Source organism: Electrona antarctica (genome assembly GCF_951216825.1).
Source record: "Electrona antarctica genome assembly, chromosome: 9".
In the NCBI taxonomy this organism is placed as follows: domain Eukaryota; kingdom Metazoa; phylum Chordata; class Actinopteri; order Myctophiformes; family Myctophidae; genus Electrona; species Electrona antarctica.
The window spans coordinates 35,029,660-35,041,225 of NC_136790.1; the positions used below are offsets into that span (position 1 = coordinate 35,029,660).

Genomic DNA, 11,566 nt, shown 5'->3' on the forward strand with positions numbered 1-11,566 from the left:
CTGCCGGAAATCAAAAGAAGAAGAAGATGATGTGATTGTGATTCTCACTCAGTACTCAAGGACTGTCTAAAGAGGATGAGACGCGAAGACCGTACGGGCGACGCCATGTTGCTTATAGTGCTCCATGGAAGGAAAGAAACATGCGCAGTTGAGACCAAGGAAGCTGAACGCGGAAGTGTTGGCTGCATATAGCCCAAGGGGGCAGGCACATAGATATATATAAACACTAGATAGCTCACCCGCGCTGTTGGCCAATGGAGAGCGACGTCGTTACGTGGCGGCCGTCTTACCTCGGGACACATAACATTGTGTCTATGGGGCATGTACTCTTAAATGACCATAACTTGCTCAATTTTCAACCGATTTTCAAACGGTTTGGTTTGTTATAAACGTCGGAGACGTCCGCATACTTATATGATTTTATACGACGTTCATATAAAAAACATAAATTAAGCAGATAAGCGTCCTGAATAATAGCCACGTTGACAACGTTTGTAATAAACCAACCCGTTTGTAAATCCGTCAAGATTTGAGCGAGTTATGACTGTTTCTGTTTGAGCTGCCATTGAACATACTGTACTGTATCCCCGAAGTAAGATGGCTGCCGGGTGAACGACGTCAGAAACTCCGCCTTGAGCCATCTAGTGTTTATATATATCTATGGGCAGGCAGACTTTCCAACGTTGAAGCTCTGGGTCCTAGTGGTAGGAGGAGGTAGCCTGATTATCAGACTGTAGCTTTCTTGAAGCTTGATTGCGCATGTTTCTTTCCTTCCATGGAGCACCATAAGCAACATGGCGTCGCCCGTACGGTCTTCGCGTCTCGTCCTCTTTAGACAGTCCTTGTCAGTACTGTAGCGTCACTTACTCCCTTCATCCAGGCGGCGCTGTGAGAAACCAGTGCATCTGCAGGATTATGTTTGACCCTAGTCAGCCTCCTTCCACAGAGCTTTCACAGCGTGCATTTCAATGACATCCCCGGTTTATTATCTTTAATAAAAAATAAAGAATATAGGCCTAACTACAACGATGTCGTTAACCTTTGTTTTTAGAGCATTAAGAACAGAAGTTTCAAAGGTAGGCAAGTAAATACATATTCTTTGTTATATACGTGTGCCGTGTGCTGTCAATAAGAATTCGAGCTGCTGTCAGTCAGTTGATTTCATTCACTGACTGGTAACATTAGTTATGTGTGGTTTTCTAGCCTTGAATCAAGACAATCATAGATGTTTTCTTTCTTTTATCGGGTCTGACTTTTACTTTCATAGATATGCAAATGTGAAAAAATACCTATGATATATATATAATAGTCTTGATAGTTAAGTGGCTTTCCTTAACATTTTAACTGTAAATTATAATTTGGGAGTAGGACTTTAACCTTGAGCAAGTCTGGTATTTGAGGTAGCAACACACTACCTCAAATATAGTATACTAATGCTAATGCTAACTCTTCAAACTGACAGCCAGAGACATAATGACTCGGGAGTCTGTGATAACCACACTTTTCATCCAATGTCACCCTCAGGTGGGAGTTTGCCAGTATGTGCGATCCTTACACACAGGTCACATTCTGGCGGCTGAGAAAGCCCTACTGATGAAGCTGAGGAAAAGCACTGGCTATACCTTCATAAACTGCAAGAAAGCACTGGAGAAGTTTGACAATGACATAACACAGGTACCCTTTTTTTGTTCAGCACATTCTGGTTGTATATTGGGGCTAGCCGCAAGCAAGCGACTGTACTGTGCACTGGACTGATTTGACATGAACTGTAAAGGCTCATACATAGTCTGGATTTTCGGTGGTTCGGTGACCACCGAACTACAACATGACGTCAGGAGCCGCAGTGAAGAGCAAACCACCGCCCAGAAAATCCAGACTATGAATGAGCCTTAACCTTAAGTCTTAAGAGAAGGGCGGTGGCGGTGGTTTGCTCTTCACCGCGGCTTCACCGCAGCTCGTGATGGTCATGTTGTAGTTCGGTGGTCACCTCACCACTGAAAATCCAGACTATGAATGAGCCTTTACTCATCCATGTCATCTTCTCTGCCCCTAAGGCTGAGAATTGGTTACACGATCAAGCCCAGAAAGAAGGTTGGAGCAAAGCGAACAAGCTGGAGGGTCGGAAAGCAAAAGAGGGTCTGATTGGTCTTTTTGTAGGAGACAAAGCTGCAGTTATAGTGGAGGTAAGTCCAGTAGTGGCCGACTCTGGTCATGCACGTTCCTCCCTGCCAATTTTATGCTGTTTATTAAACAATATATTGTTCTGCCTACGTTCATATGGATATCTTATGTGTGGTCCTAGTATTCCATTCAAAAGTGTTTGTTCTGTTCTCATGCCTTTGTGAACCAGGTAAACTGTGAGACAGACTTTGTTGCCCGTAATGAGAAGTTCCAGCAACTGGTTAAGGATGTGGCATTTGCCGCCATGGCTCACCACCGGATGAAAACTCAAGGCCAGGACAGATATGTTAAGGTATGGATTGGACTTAATTGTTGAGCTATGTTTAGTGTATTTCAATTAAATATTAAAGAGCTCTGATGGTTTTAATGTTGGTTCTTCACACAGCTCCTTCCATATATTCATCAGAGCAGCCATCTGCTCGTGAATGCAGAAAAGTAATTTTCCCTCCTCCTGCAGCAAATGAATACTCCCTTTCCCATAAAGAGATAAAGTAACACTAGCCACCACTGGGATATCTCAGTGGTTCTCAAAGTGAACCCTTCCCAAGAAGAACATGTCCCATTACATTTTTTTAGCTATTCAAAACTAGCAGATCTACAAGCTCACAACGTGTCACATCGCGACACACCGTAGACACACTTGTAGATTGCTTATTTATAAAACCTGATGTTGACAAATCTTCTCTTATGGGGGTCGCAACTTCACTTCTTTTTTTTTTTGCGACTTACGCCTTTTATTGTTTTTTTTTTGAAGGGACAGACAGTAGGCTGACAGGAAACGGGAGAGAGATGGGGGAAGACATGCAGTAAAGGCCGTGTCGGGCTCGGGAGTCGAACCCGCGGCACACTGCGACTGGATTACCAGTCGGGTGCCCAGACGGTTACGCCACCGCCTGGGCCACAACTTCACTTCTAATGGGGGTCCGCAGCCAAATACATTTGGGGGTCCTAGACACAGGTTTAAGAAGCACTGCGCACTGCTCTGGGGTGCCCGCTGGCCTAGTGGTCCAGGCGCATGCCACGTTTAAGCTCTGGCCTGACAGCACGCCATGTGTTCGAGTCCCGTTCATGACAACCTTTGCTGCATGTCTCCCCCCGTCTCTCTCCCTCTTTACTTTCATTCTTCACTTGTATCTATCAATAAATAGGCAGAAAAACAAAAAGAAAAAAAAAAGAAAGAAGCACTGCTCTAATGCACCGAATGTTGTTGGTTTCAGAATATGCTGGAAGCTGATCAGCTGAGTAAGCTTAGTGTCACTGAAGGAACTTCACTGGCTGACCAGGTGGCTCTCACAATAGGTCAGGATTGTTACATGACCATATCTCATGTTGGGGCTGGGCAAAATTACTTCAAATTAGTATCATGATTATTTCACTATTTTTGTATTTGTACAACAAAGAAATATAATACAGGGTTACGAGGTTAATAACACTAATCGATTTAATAGATTATTTAAAATCTATGAGATTATTTTCATAGTGATAAAAAATAAAAAAGCTATGATAAAACTGCTTCTCAATTGGATAATCCAACATGAACAAGATTGAGTCGGATATTGGTTCTCAATATTGTCCAGCCCTAATCTTATGCATACAATTATTTGATTATGCAATTTGTTAGTAATGTAACCTCATTCTGTTGGCAGGTCGTCTGGGTGAGAACATGTCGGTGAAGCGGGCAGTGACCATGGGGGTCCCTGCCGGTTGGCACATTGGCTCTTATGTGCATGCTGGTGTGACTGGCCAGAGTGATATGGGCATGGGCCGCTATGGTGCCCTGGTGGTGTTCCATGGTGGAAAGGAGGGGTCTCAGGAGGCTCTGGGGCGTAAACTGGGTCAACATGTGGTGGGGGAGTCACCTCTGTCCCTGGGCAACATGGATGATCTGCCTTGTGGTGAGAGCGAGACTCGCCTGCTGGCCCAGACCTTCCTCCCAGACCCCAGCAGGACAGTGGCACAGTTCCTCAAAGGGCAGGAGGCCCGAGTCCTGGACTTTGTCCGATTTCAATGCGGCGAGGCAGCCGCAGGTGAAGGAGCAGAATGAAAGGATGGAATGATGTGCAGTGATTTGTTATTATTTCTTATGATGATACAATATGGAGATACCCAGAATCTTTCAAACGTTCAGTCTTATTGTCAAATATGTACTAACACTTGCTGTACCATTAAATCAATCTCCCAACCAGAATTTGTCAACCTATAAATGTTGTTAAATTACTTTTTTTTTTTTTTTACTTTAAGGATGTGAACTTGTGAAGGCTTCAGAATTTCTGTTTAAGGTCACTATGGAGATTTTGGGTCAGTTCTTTTATGGTATTTCTGATTAATATAGACTGTTTTTTTTGTTAATCAGTGTTGTCAATTGCCATACATGTTATCCAGACATAACTAACTTAGATGTTTGCTTGTCCACATGCTATAAATGTTATTTAGTATATTATGCTATTTTTTTTTTTAAATCTACTTACCATTAATTAGTTACTTTGTAGCATTGTTTGGCACTCACTGTATTTACTTCTGCTATTTATTTTCATGTTCCCCCCAGTTCAGACTTGATCAAACCAATCTGATTCCAATCTGGATAGGCCAAAAATCTGATTTGGGGTGCTAGTACTAGTGTGCACATAGCATAGCCTCAATGTAGGCCAGTGTAGTGAGTCAGAGATGACGCTCGGCAGAGGGGTGACACGAGCAACAGTGTAGCAGGCCTCCAGCTAGGGCGTCAAATGGAAGGTTAGGATTTCTAAAGTAAAGAAGAAATCACCCTGCAGGGCTGCTGAAGGGAGGAGGAGGTCAATTATTTGAACTCAACCCTGAAACGTCGATGACTCGCGTCATCACCAGGCTCCCCGCAGTACTCGTGGAAAGCCTGGTTTCTATTCCGAATTAGCCAGCCTGATCCGGCCTGATCCGATCTAGAGCCCGCCTACTGTATAAACACCAAGCCATAAATGCACGCTCATGATGCTCCGTTTCCGTATCCGCTCTAGACCGGATCAGCAACCTGCAAAGTGAATCGATCCCAGTCCAATTTCTTATGTAAAATGAACACACCTGATTGGCTGTTCCAGCGCCGAGGCAGTGACGGCACCAGGGGTGTTCCCAGTACTCAGGCTCAGTGGAAGAACAGTCAGGGATCTCTGAAGTCTAAATCGGTCAAACAAACCAAACACAAGACAATGGTAAGCACACATTTACACCATCATCAGATGCATAGGAATGAAGCATTGCTTTATTATTTATTTGAAGGTGCCAATGTGGCTGCCAGTGCCTAGCTAATGTCACATAGCTAAATACTGCTTTAACCGCAACGTTAGCTACGAGCTAAGCTAAAGTGTACCATTATCGTAATCCCACCACTAATATCTAGCCTTCTTTCCTTTTGCATTGTCTTCTTCGTGAACGCCGCTTCAACCAGTCTGACTTCTCAGAGGACCAAATTATTGGTGAGTTTAAACATTCACGGTCATGATGACGTGCGTCTCAACATCACGGTAATTTATTATTTGGCCACAGCATTTTTGAATTCCTTGTTCTGACTCTGTAGTGAAATACTCGTTTCATCACCCGCGGGCAGCTCACCAGGTAACATAAGATTGTGTGGTGAATATCTTGATCTAATTAACGCAAAGTTGATCTAACCCGAATGTTTGCTGGTTGATTTGTTTGTTTTGCGTGTCGATCACGACTCAACATAAATTAGAACTGGTAACACTAAGAAGTGTGATTAATGCTAGTGGAGGATGTGATGTGATGTTGCATGTCGACATCTAAAGTAAACATCACGATCTGCGTGACAATGCGTGAATGATCTAAACGTCTCAGGCCTAATGATGACAGATGTGTTCTACTTGGGATTTGTTATGGTATTTTGTTCATTTGATAAGCCAGGGTTTAGTTGAGTTGAGTTATTTCGTGGTCTGAAGAACTGAAGGCGTGGCCCCAAAACAACACTCCTCAAGAAGAGTTAAACTGTGTGACTACCGGATCGAGACACGAATTGATTCGTGGCTTGTTTGCTCTGTTTCACATGACGACAGTGGCCTTGTAAGGGGCTTTGTTTCGTGGGAGAGAGGGATGCTTTTTGAGCGTGTTTGCTTTCAGTGAAGATGGGTGACAGATTGCACGGTCAAAGGCGCTCGCTGACTTTCAATGCCATATAAGGGAAAATGGGCTACTTGTAGTTCTGTCTGTCCGTCGCTAGATGAGCTGCATGCCATCTCTAGTCTAGAGAGACCAAGAACTACAACTTTGGCTATGGCTATCATTTAAAAGTTTGGTCCTCTGTGTTCTATTAACAAGATAGTGTGCACTTGGTATTATTTATATAAATTTAAATATTTATATAAATATTATATAAATACAGGGCTCTCAAACGATAAAAGTAATCAGATTAATCACGTCTTAAAAAATAATGAATCATGATTAAAAACCATTCGAACTATGTCCAAAATATGCCATGTTTTTTGTATTGTTGTGGGAATGACAGAAGGTGGATATATATATATATATATATATATATATATATATATATATATATATATATATATACATACGTTTTTTTCTTTTATCTAGTATCAGCCATTCAGATACCAGAGCAATGATTAGTGCAGAATAGAGTGGATGGGATGTATGGGGCGGGTCATCTAAGCATGCATTAATTGCGTGAACATTTTTAATCTTAATTTCACAAATTAACCAATGCAGTTATTTTGACAGACCTAATAAAATGTGTGTATATATTAATTATGCAGCATACACAGGCACTGAGTTGCTCACTGTACGTGAATCATGTGTCTCCTTATCAGAGTTCAAGGAAGCTTTCCTTTTGTTTGACCGAACGGGCGATGGAAAGATCAGCTACAGCCAGTGCGGGGATGTCATGCGGGCCCTTGGACAAAACCCTGTCAACGCAGAGGTGCTCAAAGTCCTGGGGAACCCCAAATCAGAAGGTAAGCAACTGATGCTCAGACCAATGACTTGCAGTAAGCCACTTGACCTAATTGGCTCCATTTATCACGCTTGGATTAACATTTGGGTCGGTTGTCTTGAGCATTAACTCATTGTAGTCTAACGGAGTCGGTACATGGAGTCATTATTTGTCCTATTATGTCATTGACTTATCTCGTTATCTGCATATAAAGTGTTTCCATTTTGTGGGTTGACGATGCCTCAAACAGTCAAGTTCAGTCATGCTATTGACATGCGCACACATTGGCATGTCACGCTTACAGAATGCAGGTACCCGGTAAATAGATGAATGGCATTTTGTGCAGGCTCAACAAATTTCTTTAAACACGGATGTGTGTGCACACATTCCAGTTCACATTAACCTAATCCTTAAATTGCATACAACAGGTTTTCTTTTTTGGTGACTGAAGTTATTGTCATTGATTTCAAGTCTGACAAACTAAGGCATATGTCAATTCAGGCTAACGTCTGAACAATTAATTGAAACCCTTTTATAACATTTCTAGATCATGTTCTGATAAAAAAAATATATTGTGTGTGTATTTAATATATAAATAAACGCCTAAAATTGATCTCCAGAGATGAACCACAAGATGCTGGACTTTGAGCAGTTCCTGCCCATGCTCCAGGCCATCGCTAAGAACAAGGACCAGGGATCCTTTGAGGACTTTGTGGAAGGACTGCGCGTCTTCGACAAGGAGGGAAATGGCACAGTGATGGGAGCAGAGCTACGTCACGTCCTCACCACATTGGGTAACGACACGCACAGTATTAGACCACCGATTATATTTTGGCAAAACGTGCTAAACCAGTTAGAAATTGAATAAAATAATTCTAATATTAATAGAACATTCTGGATTGGGCAATAATTGCAGACACCTATGTCGTCAAATAAGTGATATCGGTCTGTCTGGCTCTACACAGTATGGTTTTAACTCTTGGACTTACCTAGCCCCTTTCGGGACCCTCGGTTACCTTTTCTGAATTTTGGCCGGCGGTACCCTAGGGTCTGTCCACGGAGCCCTGCGCAGTCGCTTGAGTGTTGGTGAGATGTTTCAAAGATGCATACGACAGCTTTAGGAGACAACGGAAATGTGTGCGAAGCGGCGTTAATCGGCGTTGCCGTTAAGTTTTTTTTAAATTATTTTGCTTTGCTGAACTTCTCTCCTCTTCAGTGACTTCCTTGTTGACTTCCCATTGTACCGCCTCCCGAGCGGCGACTGGCTAGCTGCACGTCCTAGTTACTGCCTCTGATTGGCCGACCGCGTACATGCAGGATGTTTATAATGCTGTTGTGTCGTGGGAGGCGGGACATGGGAAGTGAGGAAGAGAGAATTTCAGAGAAGCCAAAACTTAAAAAAAAAAAAACTAAATGGCAACGCCGCTTCGCACAAGTTTCCGTTGTCTCCTAAAGCTGTTGTATGCATCTTTGAAACATCTCACCAACACTCAAGCGACCGTGGTCTCCATGAACAGACAGTAGGTAAATCTGTGTCCTATGGAGGGTGGAAAAACCTACGAGGGACCCTAGGGTACCGCCGTCCACAATTCAGAAAAGGTAGCCGAGGCCCGAGGGTCCCGAAAGGGGCTAGGACTTACCAAGCAGCCACGCCTGTCTGCCCCTTGTCTGCTTGGTGCCAACTCCAGTACCCCACTGATTAGTGTGATTAGCAGTATCGCCCTTCATCAGTTGACAGTTTAATGTATTTCAATGACCTCATATCACAACATTACAAATCTTGATTCTGTTCCCTATTTGCCAAATCAGTTGATTCCTCATTGAATAAAAAATTGGATGCATTTATTTTCCTGTTATGTAAGACATGGAAGCTTGAAAGGAAGGACTAATTTGCTCTAATGTTGTGCTTCATTTCGGATCATAAATCACTAGTCACATTTTTCATACCTAGTGAAAGAGCACTGTTTTCACTCTGTTCTCCTCTATTATTAACCACATTAACCCTGCATTTATAAGTTAATAAAAGTGGTAGATCATCATTTGTGTGACACTGTCGTACGATTGTTGGCGGCTCTTGGAATAAAATGAACATTCCAATGGTCTTTTCTTTGACATAACTGTTAACAATAACAATATTTCTTTGTGTTGCAGGTGAGAAAATGACAGAAGAGGAGGTGGAAACTCTTTTAGCTGGACATGAAGACGCCAATGGCTGTATCAACTATGAAGGTAAAGCAGGAAGGGTTGTGTAACATGACTCGTGATGTGTTGCATTTAAACAACAAACAACTTGTATCATACTTCTTACAACGTACCAAATGGAATGTTTTTCATCCACCTACAGTACATAACTAGAGGTTGTATAAGCTTTTCTTATACAGATGTTTTGTATTTTAATCGATCATTACTTACCGTATGTGGTATGTCATCACTGACTCAGTGTTCACGTTCCACAGCCTTTGTCCGCCACATCATGTCTGGTTGAGCAGAGGGTATGAGCAAATCCCTAAAGCCCTGCCCACTATTATATCAGCTTCTAGCCAAGTAGTAGGGCCTCACCTAGTCATGTGGGGGTTCAGGGAAACCAGCTCAGGAATTCATCACTGCACAATGGCCTCCCGTAATGGTTACTAGATGAGTTAATTGTAAAGAGTAAAACAAGAAGGCTGTTAATGTTCAAGTAAAGTTAGATTGGCTGTTTTCTTTTGCTTGTTAATCTAAATGACTCGATACAAATATTTGACTAAGAACATTTAGAAAGGCAACATCTGTAAAACATACATTGTATAGATGCATTGATTTCCATGGCCTTTGTGCAATGATGGGATCACTACTATGACTGGGTGAAATGGTTTTCTCACCTTTAACTTTCGCTCCCTCCTGCTGAGCACTCTTCCGACAGTAGCATAGCCTGTGCACGTAGCGTCCCATGCATGTTTCTAGGTCCACCACTGACCCCCCCCCACCCCAACATGGGGTGCTGTACCAGAGTACAGGAGAATGGCTGATCAACTTGGAATGCAGATGTGGTGTTGGGGTTTTCCCACTGTAAAATGGTTCTTGACTAATGAGCCCAGAACGCTCATCTGTGTTCCACTGTTTGGAACAATCCGTTCGTGTGGTGTAGTGCAGACAGACGGTCACACTGAAGCAGAATTGTGATCAACTGCTTGTCTGATTTCTTGTCCTCAAACACTCCACAGAAGCTGCTGCTGGAACTGTAGATGTGCTAGAACTTCAAAATAGTGTATAACAATGTTTGTTTGGCATTTGCCAGGTCTCTGACCTCCCCTTTGTCTCTTTTCCCTACACTTGCCTTTGGTTTTTCTGTGGTACTGTAGCACAGTGTTTCTCAAACTATTAAATGTCAAGGTCTCCCCTTAACTCAGACAATATATTGTCAGAGTTAGACTTGTATTGGTCAATTTAGACCAACCCTGAAAGGAACCCACAGACTCCCTGGAATCTACTTTGAGAACCACTGCTGTAGTAGATATTTTCCAAATATGAAAGGGCTCGGTGACTGCCAATGTTCCTGTCATGGCTGGCCAGGAAAGCTTTCTTCTCTGTCCAACCGAGTCGCCCTCCATGCTACTCCGTTAGCTGCTCGCCTTTTTTGAAGTCTCTCCAAATGTATAATTGTTATTTATGACTTAACAGACTGGAATGGACACAAATTAGCAGCTTCTTGCTCTAATGCAACAGCATGTGACTCTGTGCTATATTTGATCATGTGTTTATGTAACTGCACTTGGGGAAAACCAGGTGGAAGGAATCCTCTAGCTTCCAGTGTTTGGAGCATGGATCGCTGTATGCCTTATGAGGCGAGGCGTCTGTGCAATGCTTGGGTCACTGTAACTTTGCTGTAGGTTGGTGGTGCTGTTCTGGAGATTCATCTGACTGTCAAGGCACTGTGCTAATCTTTTTTTTGTTTATGCTCTTCTCTTATTCTCAGAACTTGTCCGAATGGTGATGAGTGGTTGAAGATTTCAAGAACACACTTCCAGCTTAACTTTATTCCAAAATATTTTTGTATTATGTTTGTCATACACCCTGTCACAGCCTCTGTCACGCTGCCCTTAATGTGTCCCTCGTTTCTTTGTCTTGACATCTTTATTTTATTTCAGAAGTGCCTTTTCTGTGAGTGCGTTCAAGAGACCCTTCCATTTCACATGCCACATAAATGCATGTCCTCATCATGCCATTCCTATGGGCAGAATTGGCAATAACATTCCCTGGACCATTTTACATGTTTCTTTCCTGTCACTTTACCCCTGTGTCAATGTTGTACTTGCTAGCTATGTTTTTTTTATAGATGAGATGCATGCTAATTGGCTGAGACAAAACTGTATTGTAGAATTTACCTGGCCAAACAACAATGAAAGGGATAATGTACTGTCATCTAAAATTATTGAATAAAAAAACTGTTTTCTGAATTGCCCTTTCTTGTCTGAA

At 42.6% G+C, this 11,566-nt stretch overlaps 2 protein-coding genes across 2 annotated transcripts; both read left to right on the forward strand.

Annotated features, from left to right (window-relative positions):
* The first annotated feature begins 834 nt into the window (after positions 1 to 834).
* Positions 835 to 4,369, forward strand: tsfm (Ts translation elongation factor, mitochondrial). Its single transcript, XM_079509544.1, has 6 exons — positions 835 to 1,076; positions 1,525 to 1,674; positions 2,055 to 2,183; positions 2,351 to 2,473; positions 3,399 to 3,480; positions 3,828 to 4,369. The coding sequence occupies exons 1-6, from the start codon at positions 1,029 to 1,031 to the stop codon at positions 4,223 to 4,225; spliced, it is 930 nt and encodes a 309-aa protein (XP_079365670.1). The 5' UTR covers positions 835 to 1,028; the 3' UTR covers positions 4,226 to 4,369.
* An 841-nt stretch (positions 4,370 to 5,210) lies between these two features.
* Positions 5,211 to 11,547, forward strand: myl6 (myosin, light chain 6, alkali, smooth muscle and non-muscle). Its single transcript, XM_079509578.1, has 6 exons — positions 5,211 to 5,363; positions 5,600 to 5,627; positions 6,990 to 7,133; positions 7,732 to 7,905; positions 9,263 to 9,340; positions 11,067 to 11,547. The coding sequence occupies exons 1-6, from the start codon at positions 5,226 to 5,228 to the stop codon at positions 11,093 to 11,095; spliced, it is 591 nt and encodes a 196-aa protein (XP_079365704.1). The 5' UTR covers positions 5,211 to 5,225; the 3' UTR covers positions 11,096 to 11,547.
* Positions 11,548 to 11,566: the final 19 nt, after the last annotated feature.

Excerpts from the sequence above, each read along its gene's own strand:
- myl6 (XM_079509578.1), top strand. The coding sequence starts at position 5,226 with ATGAACACACCTGATTGGCTGTTCCAGCGCCGAGGCAGTGACGGCACC. Across the intron at positions 5,364-5,599 it reads AAACCAAACACAAGACAATG|TCTGACTTCTCAGAGGACCA; the intron begins GTAAGCACACAT and ends CGCTTCAACCAG. Across the intron at positions 5,628-6,989 it reads CTCAGAGGACCAAATTATTG|AGTTCAAGGAAGCTTTCCTT; the intron begins GTGAGTTTAAAC and ends TCTCCTTATCAG.
- tsfm (XM_079509544.1), top strand. The coding sequence starts at position 1,029 with ATGTCGTTAACCTTTGTTTTTAGAGCATTAAGAACAGAAGTTTCAAAG. Across the intron at positions 1,077-1,524 it reads TAAGAACAGAAGTTTCAAAG|GTGGGAGTTTGCCAGTATGT; the intron begins GTAGGCAAGTAA and ends TGTCACCCTCAG. Across the intron at positions 3,481-3,827 it reads CCAGGTGGCTCTCACAATAG|GTCGTCTGGGTGAGAACATG; the intron begins GTCAGGATTGTT and ends TTCTGTTGGCAG.